The 18,765-nt window shown below is 40.7% G+C and overlaps 1 protein-coding gene and 2 non-coding genes across 4 annotated transcripts; 1 reads left to right on the top strand and 2 right to left on the bottom strand.

Moving 5' to 3' along the window:
* Positions 1–3,204: 3,204 nt before the first annotated feature.
* On the bottom strand, positions 3,205–3,276 carry trnaq-cug. The gene has a single exon. It is a non-coding gene; the product is annotated as a tRNA-Gln (tRNA).
* A 196-nt stretch (positions 3,277–3,472) lies between these two features.
* On the bottom strand, positions 3,473–3,545 carry trnar-ccu. Its single transcript has one exon. It is a non-coding gene; the product is annotated as a tRNA-Arg (tRNA).
* A 6,792-nt stretch (positions 3,546–10,337) lies between these two features.
* LOC121559796 (WD repeat domain phosphoinositide-interacting protein 3-like) lies at positions 10,338–18,017 on the top strand. 2 transcript variants are annotated; one of them, XM_041872880.2, is made up of 11 exons: positions 10,338–10,488; positions 11,691–11,765; positions 12,069–12,098; positions 12,766–12,867; positions 13,131–13,218; positions 14,977–15,071; positions 15,386–15,576; positions 16,126–16,211; positions 16,418–16,519; positions 16,837–16,958; positions 17,506–18,017. In XM_041872880.2, exons 1-11 carry the CDS (start codon positions 10,422–10,424, stop codon positions 17,610–17,612), a joined length of 1,065 nt encoding a protein of 354 aa, XP_041728814.2. In that variant the 5' UTR covers positions 10,338–10,421; the 3' UTR covers positions 17,613–18,017. The 2 variants fall into 2 exon arrangements, with proteins under 2 accessions (XP_041728814.2, XP_041728815.2); XM_041872881.2 differs by lacking the exon at positions 12,069–12,098.
* The last annotated feature ends 748 nt before the right edge of the window (positions 18,018–18,765 follow it).

Here is an 18,765-nt window from a genome sequence, read left to right on the forward strand (position 1 = left end):
AGGTGTATAAAATTGAGCACACCGCCATGCAATCTCCATAGACAAACATTGGCAGTAAAATGGCCTTATTGAAGAGCTCAGTGACTTTTAAAGTGGCACTGTCATAGGACGCCACCTTTCCAGCAAGTCAGTTGGTGAAATTTCTGCCCTGCTAGAGCTGCCCCGGTCAACTGTAAGTGCTGTTATTGTGAAGGGGAAACATCTAGGACAGGGGTGTCAAACGTCCGGCCCGCGGGACGGATCAGGCCCGCAAACGGGTTTAATCCGGCCCGCGAGATGATTTTTTAAATAAAAAATAAATAAAATAAATAAAAATTTTTTTTTTTTTTGTAAAGTATAAAAATGCGCTGCAATTTTTCAATAAAATAAACTGCTGTTCCAATTGCGTCCACTGGATGGCGCAATAGCAATTGTGTTAAGCAAGCAAACTGTTTATACCGGGGCAGAGCAAGTAGGTCAAGCATGTGCAGCCCGCGATATTTATTACGGCTTCTACTTTTAACATTATGTGCTTTGGCACCCTCATTGCCCCAATATGTCTCTGTCAAAAAAGAGAAAAGTGGACGCAGAGTGCAGAGTGTTCGAAGAAAAATGGTCATCCTATTTATTCACGGAATTGAATGGGAAAGCTGTATGTTTGGTGTGTTCAGAGCATGTTGCAGTGCTGAAAGAATATAACCTTCGCCGCCACTATGTGAGTCTTCATGCCGACAAATATGACAACTTTCAAGGACAGCGGAGATGAGAGAAGGTGAATGAACTGTTGGCGGGTCTGAAGAAACAGCAGTCTGTGTTTACTCACAGCCGAGACATCAGTGACGCTGCAGTGAAAGCTAGCTACCTCATTGCTAATGAAATCGCAGTGGCTTCAAAACCATTTAGTGAGGGTGAATTTGTAAAAACATGCATGATGAAGGCAGCGGAGATTGTGTGCCCTGAAAAGCGGCAGGCTTTTGCAAATATCAGCCTGACAAGAAACAAAGTTGCAGACAGCATTTCCGATCTTTCAGTGGATTTGGACAGCCAGTTGAAGCAAAAAGTAAAGTCATTTATTGCGTTTTCGGTTGCAATTGATGAAAGCACGGACATTACAGATGTTGCACAACTGGCCATTTTCATCCGCGGAGTTGATGACATTGACCGTCACCGAGGAGTTCGTGGAGTTGGTGACGATGACAGATACAACGACAGCAGCTGATATTTTTACCGCTCTCGTCGGGCGCGCTGGACAGGGTCGGAGTGGACTGGTCCCGCGCTGTCAGCCTGGCTACAGATGGTGCGCCCTCAATGATCGGGAAAAAAGCAGGCGTTGTGACAAAGTTCAGAGAGAAAGTGCAATCTGCAAATGGAGGACGTGATTTTTTGACTTTTCACTGTATTTTGCACCAGGAGGCTTTGTGTTGCAAGTCATTAAAGATGGATAACGTCATGAAGGTGGTCATCCAAACTGTTAATTTCATCCGATCCAGAAGCCTGAATCACCGTCAGTTTGACAGCCTTCTCAGAGAGAAAGACCACATCTATGGCCTGCCATACCACACTGAGGTAAGATGGTTAAGCCGAGGTGCTGTGCTGAGGCGTTTCTTTGATTTACGAGAAGAAATTGAACAGTTCATGGAAGAAAAGGGCAAACCAGTGTTAGAATTTCATTCCGCAGAATGGATGCAGGACCTTGCATTTATGGTGGATGTTACAGAGCACCTGAATAACTTGAACAAACAGCTGCAAGGGCGCAACAAAGTTGTCACGCAGTATTATGACAGCATACGTTCTTTCAAGTTGAAGCTGTCATTGTGGGAGACGCAACTTGCCGGTGGTGATGCAGCTCACTTCCCCTGTCTGAAAAATGTGTGCGCGACCCAACATGTGGCAGACATGAAGCGGTTCAAAGATAAAATAACGGGACCGTTACGGGAGTTTGAGAAACGCTTTCAGATTTATGTTTATATGTTTTTATGTTGATGTGCTATTGTTTTTAATTGTTTTTATTTTATTTGTATATTTAACCTATTCTTGACTCTGTGGTTCTTGCACTTGTTTGGGGAACAGGATTTCATTATTTTTATCTACATTTCTGCCTGAGAAATGACACCCTGATATAGTTCTGTGATCTGTGAAACAGTTCTGTTAATCACTGAGGCATTGTGTGTTTGTGTGTTCTTTTTCTTTAGAATTTTCAAATAAACTTGACGTGTTTTATGATTAATAGTGATGTTGTGCTTGTACTATTTTGGACACACTGTCCTCAGGCTCCAGCTTTATGTTGTATGTTGATCGTATTAAAACAAAGAAAACTATCTGAAGTTGTTGTTTTTAAGTTATATATACCATGATTTTTCCGGTCCGGCCCACTTGGGAATAGATTTTCCTCCATGTGGCCCCTGAGCTAAAATGAGTTTGACACCCCTGTTCTACACCATTCTGTGCTTCCAACTTTGTGGCAACAATTTGAGGAACCCCTTTCTTGTTTCAGCATGACAATGCCCCTGCGCACAAAGCGAGGTCCATACAGAAATGTTTTGTCGAGATCGGTGTGGAAGAACTTGACTGGCCTGCACAGAGCCCTGACCTCAACCCCATCGAACACCTTTGGGATGAATTGGAACGCCGACTGCAAGTGAGTCCTATTCACCCAACATCAGTAACTGACCTCACCATGCTCTTGTGGCTGAATGGTCCCCGCAGCAATGTTCTAACATCTAGTGGAAAGCCTTCCCAGAAGAGTGGAGGCTGTTATAGCAGCAAAGGGGAGACCAACTCCATATTAATGCCCATGATTTTGGAATTAGATGTTCATTGAGCAGGTGTCCACATACTTTTGGTAATGTAGTGTATATGATTGTGTAGCTAGCTTGCTAAATCCACTAACCTATGGGTTGTCAGACGCTCGGTTTCCATAACTAAAACTTGGACATTGGCTGAGGAGGTTTCTCTTTCTTATATACAAAGGGGGCAATTGTCCTTGTAGAGTAATGGACTGAATCATCCCTGAACATTGAGAGGGTTGAAAACAACATTTTACTATGTATCAATCCGTTACGTTTTTTCTCGGTTGCCAAGATCGTTTTGCTATGACAAGATAGTCTTGAAAAATCAAACTAGCTAGCGAGTACCTCGTATGCATTAACAGGGTGTAAATGTAGGTAGGACAAATGTGCGTTGGGAATACGTGACAAATCTTGTCCATCGTCGTGATAAAATGTTAGGTTCTACCGAGATTTGAACTCGGATCGCTGGATTCAGAGTCCAGAGTGCTAACCATTACACCATAGAACCACATTTCGCTTGCTGTACTGCAACATGTTTTGAACTATTGTAACGGCATGCTTCATTATACGTAAGACAAATACCATTATTGACAACCAGGAAGCTGACAGCTGGCTGTTTTTGAGGCAGTTGATATTTATTCATGCTACATCATTCCCTACGTGAATATTATCATACCGAATGGATAGCGCGATCAAAATGTAACCACCCCAGACGGGACTCGAACCCACAATCCCTGGCTTAGGAGGCCAGTGCCTTATCCATTAGGCCACTGGGGCTCAGTAGCAAATATACAAATTCATTCCATTATTGCTCACGTTTAAAAGCATCATTTTCGATCTACGATTTCCATAGAGAATGGAAAAGGTAGATTTGCACGAACAGCACGCGCGCGCGAGGGCCAATTTTACCAAGGACCTGTCATGGGTTAGAGCGAGAGTTGCCAAACAAGCTATCTACCTTTTCAGGTTGGCACCTGGCTAGCTAAATTTCATCTGAATGGAGCAATGTCTGTCTCTGGTGTACTTCCTCAGATATCTCTGGTGGAGACCGACAATGTAGTTATGTCTGTCATATACTCGGGTTGCGGTTAGCGTTCCTCTTATATTTCATTTTATTTCTTCAAAATAATACAATTTTATCACCATCCGTCAGTCACTGGCGACAACTAGCAAACTAGCTTTTTGCGAAAGGATATATCGTCATACTGCAGCAAACGCTTTTAAAGGCCCAAATAATCAATATTATCTTATTGATCGTGGTGATAAACTTGCCCCTGAATGAAAAATATCATATAATTTTAAACATCAATATTTATTTTTAATTAAAATACCCAAATCATTTGAATGTAAACTGTTTTCGCAATATTTAGTTTGTTTGTGTCAGCCTGAGTTATTTTAGTGCTCAAATAAGTATGAAGAAATCTGTTTAAAAGGGGTATGCATAATTGCATTATGGGGCATTGATGTTCTTGTGGGAAACTGGGTGTCGTAACTCCGACATTGTGTTCAAGTGCTTTTGCATTCGGACCAAATCTTCACCCATTAAGATTTTACCTAGCTTGATAAGCTAGCTAATGTCACAGATAGAACAATGAGAGTTGTTATAAAATCTTTGCTAACATTGCCTGGCTTGCTTAAAGATAGATGCAGCGAAATGACGTTGCCAAGAGCAGCACGGGAGATATTGAGATGAGCAAGATGCAGATATTAATATTGCAGATAGATTGTAACTTCCATCAATGTAATTGTCTGCATCTCTTCCAATCCCCCATGTTTTATATATATATATACATATATACATACACATATATACACACATACATACACACACATATACATACATTCACATACATACATACATACATACATACATACACATACATATCCTTTAAAAAATATATATATATTCCCCTTTATTACTTTCCAACCCCACCACCCTTTCCCTAATTGGAGTAAATTAGTGAACAACAATGCTTAGGCCTCTACTTCCAGCTTATACTAACATTTTATGGACACAGTCAATTTTACATTTACATTATTTTTACATTTTAGTCATTTAGCAGACGCTCTTATCCAGAGCAACTTACAGTTAGTGAGTACATACATTTTCATACTGGCCCCCCGTGGGAATCAAACCCACAACCCAGACGTTGCAAGCGCCATGCTCTACCAACTGAGCTACAATAATTATATTTTGTTCGTTTTTTCTCCTGAACTTCTTCTACTCTCAACCTCTCCGATCATTTTCATGATGTCCATCCGGTTTGCTTCTATATGCCATATCTTTCTAACTGTGCTCTTTCACAAAAGCTCTCAACCTACAACCTATATACTTATTATGGACACAGTATGCTTACATTATTAGTTATCTTGTTATTAGTTGTTGTTAGTTGTTATTAGTCCCATCCTTCAACTCCATTCAACACCACCCATCTATCTCTTAACACCATCCATATAGGATTTCTATTTGCCATATATTTTTCAACTGTACTGTGATGTTTTACAAAAGTTCTGAACCTTTCTATTCTCATTGTTTCTACAGATTGTAAATTGAAAATATTTTTTTTGCTAAAAGTATTATTATATTATTGATCAATTGACTATGACTTTTCAGATCACCCAGTAATGCTATCTGCAAGGTTAGCTCCAGGTAAATATTGCAATCCTTTAGCCATTCCTGGACCTGTGTCCAAAAACAAGCTACAAATGGACAGTACCAAAACAAATTATCTAATGATTCTGTCTCTTCGCAGCAAAATCTGCAGAGCTGGGAAGATTGTATCCCCCATATAAATAACATTCTATTGGTAGCAAGAATTGTATATAATAATTTAAATTGAAAGATTCTAAGTTTTGAATCCGGTGTCGTTTTGCGTATCAGTTCATAAACACTATGTCATGGGATCGGTACGCCAAAAATCTCTTCCCAACTATTTTGCAATCTATATGGGACGGCTGTCAATCCTTTGGTCGTTAAATGAAACTGATATACTTTTTTATTCATCACAGTTTTATTTAACCAATTATGTTCTTTAATGCAAGGCCGACAGACAAGTTCCTTACTTTCTCCCCCTTCCACTTTCCTCTTCCATTTTTGCGGTAAGGCTGCAATTATTTGGTTGTAATTTTGGGTAGAGCAGACATTTCCATATGTTTTTGTTAGCTGCATGTGCGACATAACTCCACCAGTCCTACCGATGATATCATTTACGAAGATTCTACCTTTTTTAAACATTTTGTCAAAAAAAATAGTTTTTTTTTGTTAATTAGTATATTTGAGTTTAACCACAATATTTGTTGCATTATTTGTTCTGTCGTTTCTGGAGGATTCAATTGAAATTGCAACCAACTTTCTATGGCTTGTTTTAGAAATAGTGATATTTGGGAGATTATTTCCTTTTCAAATAACTGAAAGTGAGAGGTTGTAATCTGAATAAAGGGAAAAAGGCCATTCTTGAACATTGGGTGAGACAATCTTACTAATTTGCTAGAGAACCAGTTCGGATTTAAGTATAACTTTTGTATGACTGAAGCTTTTAGTGATAGGTCTAATGCTTTAATATTTAATAATTTCTGTCCTCCGAATTCATATTCATTATATAAATAGGCCCGTTTAATTTTGTCTGGCTTGCCGTTCCAAATAAAATGGAATATTTTTTTTTTCTCATATAATTTAAAAAACTGTTCGCTAGGCGTAGGCAAGACCATAAGCAAATAGGTAAACTGGGATAATACTAAAGAGTTAATCAGGGTGATTTTTCCACAAATTGACAGGTATTTACCTTTCCGTGGTAGCAAGATCTTATCTATTTTTGCTAACTTTCTATTAAAATGTATTGGAGTGAGATCATTTGTTTCCTTTGGGATATGTATTCCGAGTATATCCACATCACCATCAGACCATTTTATTGGTAAATTACATGATAATATAAACATTGTATTTTTTAGTGATCCAATGCGTAATATAGTCCATTTATCATCATTTGGTTGTAATCCAGAGCGGTTAGAAAATGTATCTAGATCCTCTATGAGGCGGGATTCTAGTTGTGGATTTAAAAGAAAACATGAATCATCAGCGTACAATGACACCTTTGTGTTTTTAAGCCCTGGATTTCTAATCCCTTGATATTATTGTTGGATCTGATTTTAATAGCTAACATCTCGATGGCCATAATAAATAGATATGCTGATAGTGGACAACCTTGTTTCACTCCTCTTGACAGTTTAAAACTTTCTGAGAAATAGCCGTTATTTACTATTTTACACCTAGGGTTACTATACATGATTTTGACCCATTTTATAAGAGATTCTCCCAAATTGAAATGATCCAGGCATTTATATATAAACCCCAGTCGTACTTTATCAAATGTCACATTGATAAGTTTGTAATTGTACAAAATTAAGAATTTGTTTTCATCTTTTGGTTGAGAAGGTGAAAGTGCAGTGGTGAAACTTCACAACTCTGCTACTGGGGGGTGCAGTTCAACCTCTGCTACTGGGGGGTGCAGTTCAACCTCTGCTACTGGGGGGTGTAGTTCAATAGGACCGGACGGTGTTCAATGTTCATCTGCTAAGGGGAAATTCGAAATTTTATGGGGGAGGCTGGTCCAACTCCAAGGTGTCATTAAGAAAAATGCACCCCCCTCCCAATGTCCTTTTTTAAAATTTTATTTTTTTACATGACCATCCCCTTGTACTGTGAAATAAATTTCACACATACTCCCCCCTCATATAATTAACTCAAAATAATGTTTACGACCACAAATAACAATAACTGTAGCAACTCTGTGTTTATAAACGTGGATATCAACTTTGCCACTTCAGCATGCTTTTGTGGCACAGTCGATGTCATGCAGGGCTACTGGCTAGGGTAAAATCTGATTTTCAACATTTTGATGCCATGTTTATAATTATATAATATATATATGCAACAAATTTCCCACCAACAGGTTTCTGTGCCAATGCACCACACAACCAATAAACATGGTTTATCATGGTTTTCAACATCTCAATAAATAGACTATGTTAATTTCAACAAACAGAAAATGCATCCCTTCCTACCTTGTGGGCCTACCCAGTATTGATAGTTGGCTTGACGATCTCTGAATGTCATTAAACTTTTTGTTGATTTGTAACAGATGTCTCTTTCCATTCATCAAATGGTCGCTGCACGGTTTGGATTGATTGATTTTATTTGTCAGTTTAAAAAATACATACTGTATACAAGATTTTTTAAAGTGACCAGGATTGCAAAATAAAGTTCGGGGAATTATTTCCATTGTGGTCCCTATTTCTTTACATAAATAAATATAAAATTACCAAGATACGGACACATTACAGAGAAAAATGCTTGACCTCCAGATGAGTATGAGGCGAGAGTTTAAGTACAATTCTTACCAGCTTGTTTTGGCTGGTCTGTAACTTAGTCTTTAGATGTATGGGGCTGCTGGTGAACCTTGAAGTACAGGCATAATCAAAGTGACACTGGACTGGCGCACTTGAGTCTTTAGGGTGTCTATAGCCAGGTTTCCACCCAATTGGTGACAGACTTTTATGTGAATATTCAAGTGGAGGCTGGTGGGAGTAGCTATAGGAGGATGGGCTCATTGTAATAGCTGGAAAAAAATGTGTTGGGTAATTTAACAGACGCTCTTATCCAGAGCCACTTACAGTTAGTGAGTACATACATTTTTCATACTGGCACCCCGTGGGAAACGAACGCACAACCCTGGCGTTGCAAGCGCCATGCTATACCAACTGAGCTACAGGAGGGAATGGCACAATTGGAACAGAGTCAAACATGTGGTTTCCATATGTTTTATGTGTTTGATACCGTTCCATTTATTCTATTCCAGCCATTACAATGAGCCCGTCCTCCTATAGCTCCTCCCACCAGCCTCCACTTGAATATTCAAAAATCTGCATAAAAAACATATGCACATTTTCCCATCAGAGATGTGTTTCCATCAAATTGACTTGTTGCGGATATAAGTCTGTGCGTAAATAGGTAATGCACAAAAAAAATACTTTGGGGGATAAATTCCCATGTACCGGATAAAAAAATACAAATTAAATTTGTTTCCATCCATTTTCAACTCTAGGCCTTCTGATGGTTTAGTCACAAAAAAATTGTGCACTATGGTATTGGCACCTGTATTCTAGCCAACAGCTCGCAGATACAGTGTGCTTATAGCCTACTACATGATGAGATTATTATGGACAAACGTGCAAAATACATTTTCTTTGTCAAAACGGCAGCCAAGCAGATGGCGGCCTCGCGACTAGCTCTTAACAAGCATTTTCGCTACACCCGCAACAACATCTGCTAAACACGTGTATGTGACAAATAAAATTGGATTTGATGTCACCAGAATAAGACCCTCAATAATTATTGAAAGGAGCATCAAGCTTTCCCATGATGTCTTGACATTTTTTAGCCAACGTACTTTACTCTGATAAAAAATGTTGGATGGAAACCTGGTTAATGTCAAGCCATTTTGAGGATGCTGGAACTATATTTTGGACGAACGTGCGCATGACTACAGGAGACTTTTAAAGTAGCCTAATCAGATTAAAACATTGTGACTGGTTGCGTTAATGCCAAATATAAAAGGTAATACATTTTGAAAGTTAAATAACAATAGGCTATATTGAAGCATTAGGTTGCAAGTTAGCCTATTGCAGATCTGGAAAAACTATCCACCTACCACTATTGTCACTATGAATGGTGGATAGAGGGCAGGATAGAACAGACTGGTAGACTATATTGGTCTGTGGTATAGTAAAAGTTAGCGCGCGGAAAAGCAGAGTGCATAAGTACCAAAACAGTACCAAGTAACCCCCCCCACCCACCCCAGTAAATTTCGATCTGTCCTTAGGTCCTGAGCTGGAGTGGTTACATGTGCTCTGCGGTTGTGAGGCCGGTTGGATGTACTGCAAAATTCTCTAAAACGACATTGGATACGGCTTACGGCAGAGAAATGAACATTCAATTCTCTGGCAACAGCTCTGGTGGACATTCATGCAGTCAGCATGCCAATTGCACGCTCCCTCAAAACTTGAGACATCTGTGGCATTGTGTTGTGTGACAAAACTGCACATTTTAGAGCAGCCTTTTATTGTCCCCAGCACAAGGTACACCTGTGTAATGATCATGCTGTTTAATCAGCTTCTTGATATGCCACACCTTTCAGGTGGATGGATTATCCTGTCAAAGGAGAAATGCTCACTAACAGGAATGTAAACACATTTGAGCAGAACATTTGGGAGAAATAAGTTTTTTGTGCAAAAGGAAAATTTCTGGGATCTTTTATTTCAGCTCATGAAACATGGGACCAACACTTTACATGTTGCGTTTAATGTGTATATTTATGTTGTATCATACAGGGCGCACTTGAAAAAGATACCCAGGTCTCAATATGTCTTCTTCCCTGTTTAAATAAAGGTTAAAAAAAGTTGTTTCAGTCTTTGGTCTAGTACTGAAACTCCCACTCCCAATCGATCGATCGATCGGTACTCGTTTGAGCGTCCTGGAACCAAGAGCTTTATCTCTTTGGCTCTGTTGTTTTTCCTGGCTGGCTGTCTGTGGCACAGGAGCAACGCTAGCTAGCATTCTGTTAACATTCGGTTGACTGTGATTATCTGATAGAAGTAATGAATTTACTACCATCAAATGCACATGGGAACGGACTCTTGTATGCTGGATTCAACCAGGATCATGGTGAGAAATGGTTTCTTCATCGAAATCGTCTTTTGACAATTCTGTCGTCGATGCCACGCTACCGACGTGAGGCCGGGCGTTAACTTTAAACGTTACACTCAGCCTACGCTGGCTAGCTCGCTAGTTGTTCTCTAGCCATATTCAGTTGTTGTGAAAGTGATTTGATTGTCATTTGAGCAAACTAAATAATATTACATGTAACATAATTTACATGTAACATCATGACCAGAGCGAGCTAAATGTCATGGATCTGTTAGGCTCTCTCACATTTATATTTTAATGATACGGAACCATCACTAACAACGTAACGCCAGGAAAGATATCTGTGGGGGTTCCACTGTTGTTGACAAGATAACGTTTGCACTAATGATATATTCTAAACATATTCAAATAAACATATTCTAAACTTTCTTTACATGTATGTTGTAAATAGCCAACATAACGTTACTAATCACTTTACCGTATATACTTGCAGGGTTGTCAAATGTCCTAATCTTTAGCGCCTCTCTGTCGTTAACAAGCTAGCTAACTTAGCTGCATAGGTAACATTATAGCAAAGATGGTAGAACTTTCCCATTTTATCTGTGGTTATAACGTTAGTTTGACAACTGCTAAACTAAAGAGTTTACATCAAAATATGGCTAGGTAGCTCAAGCTGTGAGGGTGGGTGGATCTAGGTGGCTCTAGTCAGCTTTTCTTCACTGAGCAGTGAATGAATGGGTTTCCTTCCAAACAAAGAAATGACTGGTAGTTAATACTCTGTTCAATGCCCACTGTGTGTGCATTCCTCACAGGCAGCATAATATAATAACAATATGCCATTTAGCAGACGCTTTTATCCAAAGCGACTTACAGTCATGCGTGCATACATTTCTGTGTATGGGTGGTCCCGGCGATCGAACCCACTACCTTGGCGTTACAAGCGCCGTGCTCTACCAGCTGAGCATCAGGTTACTGGAGCAGTAGGACAAACTCCAAATCTGGTAGGATAGAGCGAAAGAACAGGAACAGATAGGAGGCTGAATGGAAGCATAGTCTGTCCTTAGTTGACCTCCCATATAATCACGATGTCTTCGAAGACAGATACACATTGTGGCACAAAAGCAGTGATTATCTTGGGTTGTTCATACACAGTGAATTGACTTGGACCTAGCTTCGATCAGGGTTGTTCTAACCACTGGTATTTTCTGTTCTCCTTCCAGGATGCTTTGCTTGTGGAATGGAGAATGGGTTTAGAGTGTACAACGCAGACCCACTCAAAGAGAAAGAAAAACAAGGTAGGTATATGTGAAAATAATGACTGTACAGCAAATATGAAACATAAATTATTATTAATTAAAAAGCATCTATAAAAATAAAAATATCCTTAAAAAAAATATATTATTCATTTTAGTCATTTAGCAGATGCTCTTATCCAGAGCGACGTACAGTTAGTGAGGTCATACATGTTCATAATGTGCTTTTTCCACAGTTTACTATTAATCAAAAGTTCTGGGCTAACTATTTTATTGATACATAAATAAACCCAATGGGTCGGTAGCAGTGCTCCCAGTAAATCAAGGCCATTTTGCTACACACAGGGACACAGCATTGTGACGGCGAGAGCCAAGGTACTTCCTTCCTGCTCCTGCTGTGTGTGACACGAGATGGATCTGTCTGTGGCTGGATTGGTACTCTGGTTTGGATGAGGAGGGCTAGATGAGAAAGTTAATAATTCCGCCACTGAGCCCTGCACATGTGACTCCTCACTCCGCACGCAACCTGGTCCAAAGTCACTATAGGAAAATGACAGCTTACTGTAATGTCTTTAGTACTGTAGGGAAATGATTAGCCTATAGGCCAGGGATAACCTGGTCCTGTTGGGTTGCTGCAGGGTGTGCAGGCTTTTGTTCCTGCCCAGCATTATTTAAAACAAACACTTTTCTGTGTAATTGTACAGCCTTTACCTATGTGTGCAGGTGCTAGGATATTGGGTTTTTTACAGCGATGCATCATGCATGCTGGAAAGGCTTGTTTTAATATGCAGATGGACTGAGGAGTTGTCTGCTATTGGCTGTCTGCTACTTACACGAAAACAAGTAAAACCTTGAGATATTAAAACTATTTAAATCCTCATTATCAGGGATGGATCTTTCTAGTAACATTTAGAGATCTTTTCGGAATAATGTTTTTGACAATTGTGGTGGTGTTTGAGGCAACATCCTTGATTCTCATTGGGTCGGTTTACTCAGATTGACAGCTTTAATTGGCAATAATGTGGTTGTGTGTGTCTTCCAGAGTTCATGGAGGGCGGGGTCGGGCATGTGGAGATGCTGTTCAGGTGTAACTACCTAGCGCTGGTCGGAGGAGGGAAAAAGCCCAAATACCCACCTAACAAAGGTATGGTTACTGTGTGTGAGATGCTTGTGTTGAACTTGCCTGTATCTATGAACTATGAGCATAATAAATATATTTTGGAACCCTCAAAATAACACTTTTATCTGTTTGAAATGTTTCAATGATCTCTTAAAGGTAGACTTTTCCATCAGATTGACCGTATTCCAGTTATTTCCTTACATTGGTCTGACACTACAGACAAACCTCATGTCATGTTAGTCTTGACTGTTGTTAATCCCACCATGTCCTCCGATACTTTCCTCAAGTAATGATCTGGGATGACCTGAAGAAAAAGACGGTTATAGAAATCGAGTTCTCCACGGAGGTCAAAGCAGTGAAGCTTCGAAGGGACAGGTACGAACACCTTCCACATGTTTTTTCTTGTGTTGTTTCAATCAGCAGTGTTGAGTGCCAATATTTCTCAAAATGCATACTACCGTGCGCCACACTCTCATGCTCCGAGTGCGTTCTCCGACAGCGTTCTCTTGAGTACGTTCTTGTGAGGACGAGAGTGTGTAGAATGCACAAAACATTACATTTGAGAAGGACTCGCACTCCCCCTCCTGTATTACCTCACGCTTCACCTCCCTATTCACTGAACCTTCTTCCAGCCAGAACAATGGCAACAATAGAGACGAAACAAGACCTACACAAAGAAAACATTTTACTTCATAATTATCAGCTAGATATGTTCATTGTAATAATCTAGCTAGCCAGATAGTTTAACAGGCAAAAATACCTACAACTAATATTATGCAAAATAGATGTCAATTCTTTGTGGGTAGCTAGCTGACAATTCTTCGTGGCTAGCTAACAGTAGTAGCTAGCCAGTTAGCCCTATTGACTTACTATGGTAAACATGCCAAAATGAACACAGCATGTATTTATTAACGTATCAAGATAAAGTATTGTAGTCCGGCAACATATGAGATATGAAAAGGCAACATTTCATTCCGAAGTCGGAGTGTATTTTCTTGCTTCAGCTCAAATAATGTCCATCATTAATTTCAATACATTTTGCGTCGTTTTTTACGTGGTTGCACCATGTTTCTTTGCATACTTTCCATTGAAACTTGCATCGATACATGCTTCAAAATATGTACAAATGGAGTACGCATTCAAGAAGTGCCCTCCGTGCTCCGTTTCGCATACTTTGATTTGGACTCATACTCCGACCCTCCCGTGCTCCAATTTGCGTGCTTGGAGCACGGGAGTATGCATTTTGAGAAACACCCATTGACTCAAATGTACTCACAATTTTTGTACGAATTTAGTACCACTTTAACTCCCTCTTTACGACCAATTAGGAATGCAGTCGTTGTGTTTCATCATCAATGGCATCAATGACACACAGCGATCACATAAGCATTGCTACCACATGTAAGCATTTCACTGTTAGTCTACACCTGTTGTTTTGCGAAGCATGTGACGAATAAAATGTAATTTCATTCGATCTAGTTGGAAGTAATGCAGGGCAATATATAGGGAGTAGGGTATCATATGAGATGTAGCCTTAGTTACAGGACAGAGGGTGGGAGATGGTACCAGTATTTTGCATTTTTACGTTTTAGTCATTTAGCAGATGCTCTTATCCAGAGTGACTTACAGGAGTAATTAGGGTTAAGTGCCTTGCTCAAGGGCACATCGACAGATTTTTCCCCCCAGCTAGTTGGCTCGTGGATTCGAACCAGCGACCTTTGGGTTACAGGCCCAACGCTCTTAACCTCTAGACTACCTTCTGCTCATACCAGTACAGTAATAGCCGGCTGTGATTGCACTCCCTCTTCTTAGGCCCAGAACCTGTTAGATTGGCAGTCATTACATAGTAATTGGTTGGTAGTTATACACTACTAGGTCCTGATGCAGTAATGGTGTAACACAGTATAGATCCTTGTTGTTTTTAGAGAGGACTACTCTGGAATTGCCTGAACAGCAATGACTGTTAAGACGTTCACCTTTTTAGGTCACTTTTTAAAGGGAATATTAGAAGGTAGTATGTCGGTGTCAGGAGTAGTGAAATGTTTTCTTACCAATGTTTCCCCCATTGGATTGCTGTATGTTAGCGGACGAAAAATCTTTAGCCTAATGTCTGTATCTCTCTCATGTCTTCAGGATCGTGGTGGTCCTGGACTCGATGATCAAAGTGTTCACGTTCACCCACAACCCTCATCAGCTGCATGTGTTTGAGACCTGCTTCAACCCCAAAGGTCAGTACTACAATACAGACAGACCATCTACTGTCTACTGCAGCTCTCAGATTCCTAACCAACCTGCTAAATACAATATTAGACGTGCTCATAATTGAAATAAACAAACAACCTTTACAAGAGTGTTACATGGTTGTAATGTGTAGCTTCTCCTCACGTCTCTCTCTCTGTCTCTCTCTCTCTCTCTCTCTCTCTCTCTCTCTGTCTCTCTCTGTCTCTCTCTCTCTCTCTCTCTCTCTCTCTCTCTCTCTCTCTCTCTCTCTCTCTCTCTCTCTCTCTCTCTCTCTCTCTCTCTCTGTCCCCCCCCTCCTCAGGTCTGTGTGTGCTGTGTCCCAACAGTAACAATTCTTTGCTGGCGTTCCCGGGGACCCACTCTGGGCACGTGCAGATCGTGGACCTGGCCAACACAGAGAAGCCTCCAGTGGACATCCCCGCCCATGAGGGGGCGCTGTGCTGCATCGCCCTCAACCTGCAGGGGACCAGGATAGCCACCGTCTCCGAGAAAGTACTACAGCCCCTTTAAAAATACTGATTGGCTAAAGGGACATTTCACAGTAACAGACTGACACAGAGACTCAGATGATTTACTTTGAAATGTATGTCAAACAAAAACCAATGATTGCAGAGTTAAACAAACCATACAACAAAAGGAGCACTTTTAACTATTTCCACTGCAAATTGTACAAAAACACATTTACTTGAAGAACACTGCGGATGCAAAGTTTGGTAACAGAATGATGGCACAAACAGTACCAGTTTCCCAACTTTGCATTTGCAGTGTTCAAGTAAATGTTTTTTTGTCAAATGTTCAGTGGAAATAGTTCAATGTACTCCTGTTCATAGTTATATGGTTTGTTTAACTTTGCAATCTTCGGTTTTTGTTTAACATACATTTGTTTAACATCACTCTGTTACCGTGGAATTGTCCTTAACCCTTCTACCACTACTCCTGGGCTTAGACGGTACCTTTTATATCTAGAACTGGTTGTCATGGTTGCTTGTAGACTAGGCATAACCAACTCCCAACACCGTGTCTGTTTGTTTCTCTCTCTAGGGGACCCTGATCAGAATATTTGACACCATGGCAGGTCACCTGATTCAGGAGTTGAGGCGAGGGTCACAGGCTGCTAACATCTACTGGTGAGACCAACCAACCAACCAGGGTGTCGTCTTCACCTGATATTAGATGTGACAAATGAACTAATGTTTCCATTTGAGTCATTTAGCAGATGCTCTGATCCAGAGTGCGTCTATCTTAAGGTTGCTAGGTACAACCACATATTAGTCACAGTAAGTAAGTAAGTTGTTCTAGTCCTGATTGGTAACCCTCTATTTCCCCTCCCCAGCATCAACTTCAATCAAGACGCATCCCTCATCTGTCTGTCTAGTGACCACGGGACAGTCCACATATTCGCAGCAGAGGACCCCAACAGGAACAAACAGTCCAGGTCTGTCTGATTTGATTTGTCTGAGACAAACATTTTGACCTTTCTATGTACTTTCGACTGGAACTCTTAAGAGGTCCAAGTACTGCAACAGTGATCATAGATTGAAGTACTGCCTTGGTGCCAGTGGTGATAAAGCTCTTTTTGAGAGAGTTGTCTATGTTATTGGAAGAGTAACTTTGAAGTTATCACATTGCTTTTTAATGTTAATCTTTAAACCAGCCACCATTCCAAACCCATTCCCAAATCATTGCTTTGTTTCCTATAATTCCAAACACATCCCTGAATCCTTTTTTTCCTCTTTTTTTTCTTTTCCTTAGCTTAGCCTCGGCCAGTTTCCTTCCTAAGTACTTCAGCTCCAAGTGGAGCTTCTCCAAGTTCCAGGTTCCATCAAATTCGCCGTGTGTGTGTGCCTTCGGAACAGAACCCAACTCTGTCATAGGTGAGGTGTGTGTGTGTGGTGTGGTATCGCTCTCTGTGTACATGTTTGTGTTGGCACACCTCTGGAACAGAGCCCAGTGCAGTCATAAGTTAGTCATACTCCAGCTACTTCCTGCTTCCTGTCCAGTGTCTATAAACACATTCAGAGTGACATTTTTTCCATGTTGACACATTTTATTGTTGACCTGACACCACTTATTTGATTGTTTTATTGTTGACACTATTTTAGACTTTGAGCAGGAAACTGTGTTCTTACATTTGTGGATAGTTTTCTGCCAACACCAGAATATAGCTGATGTACATTCTCTTATTGGGTCTCTCTCCCTCACTGTCTCTCTGTCTCTCTGTCTCTCTGTCTCTCTCTCTCTCTCTCTCTCTCTCTCTCTCTCTCTCTCTCTCTCTCTCTCTCTCTCTCTCTCTCTCTCTCTCTCTCTCTCTCTCTCTGTCTCTCTCTGTCTCTGTCTCTGTCTCTGTCTCTGTCTCTGTCTCTGTCTCTCTCTCTGTCTCTCTCTCTCTCTGTCTCTCTCTCTTCCTTCCTTCCCCCCCAGCCATTTGTGCTGACGGCAGCTACTACAAGTTCCTGTTCAACCCGAAGGGGGAGTGTTCCCGAGACGTCTACGCCCAGTTCCTGGAGATGACTGATGAGAAGATCTGACCTTTAACCCCAACCACCTCCTGCAGAAAGACAGACCTTTAACCCAACCACCTCCTGCAGAAAGACAGACCTTTAACCCAACCACCTCCTGCAGAAAGACAGACGTGTCCAGGGTTGACCTTTAACCCAACCACCTCCTGCAGAAAGACAGACGTGTCCAGGGTTGACCTTTAACCCAACCACCTCCTGCAGAAAGACAGACCTTTAACCCAACCACCTCCTGCAGAAAGACAGACCTTTAACCCAACCACCTCCTGCAGAAAGACAGACGTGTCCAGGGTTGACCTTTAACCCCAACCACCTCCTGCAGAAAGACAGATGTGTCCAGGGTTGACCTTTAACCCAACCACCTCCTGCAGAAAGACAGACGTGTTTATTTTCTGGAGCAGGATGACAAGGGGGATGGACATAAGGAGGAGGTGGTTAGGTGGATCTGCTTACAAGTGCTGATAGACTTTCAATGGAGGAGTGTCAGAGGGAAGGAGAGGGGGAGACCGTCTCAGAAACGACAGAGGACGAAAGAACGGATGGAGGGAGCGATTGAATAAACTCAATGCCCTCTCTGACACAAACTACTTAGAGACCATCCTTGGACAACTAGTGAAAGACAGACAGATGGACAGACTAACTGATGGCACCTGGACCTCCTTGTCCTGCAACTCTGAGATCCAAACAGGGAAACTAATTTTTGTTGCTTTTTAAAGATGTCTTCCGTGGAATTTAGGATGATGGTCGATTATTCTGGTTATTTTTTAAAGGGGTATAGCGTTGATTCTAACAGGTAGATACATAGAAAAATAAATATAGTAAACTAATACCACCTAATCTAACTATAGGGAGTGCCTCTGAGCGGAATCAAGAGTGGAGTGTGTATATACTCGCATATGTGTCTTCAGAAAGTATTCAGACCCCTTGACTTATTCTACATTTTGTTGTGTTACAGCCTGAATTCAAAATGGATTAAATATTTTTTAAATTGCACCCATCTACACACAATACCTCATAATAACAAAGTGAAAACATGTTTTTAGAAATGTTTGCACATTTATTGAAAATGAAATACAGAAATGTCTCATTTATATAACTATTCACACCCCTGAGTCAATACTTTGTAGAAGCACCTTTGGCAGCGATTACAGCTGTGAGTCTTTCT

The sequence above is a fragment of the Coregonus clupeaformis genome, chromosome 1 (assembly GCF_020615455.1).
Source record: "Coregonus clupeaformis isolate EN_2021a chromosome 1, ASM2061545v1, whole genome shotgun sequence".
Classification (NCBI taxonomy): Eukaryota; Metazoa; Chordata; class Actinopteri; order Salmoniformes; family Salmonidae; genus Coregonus; species Coregonus clupeaformis.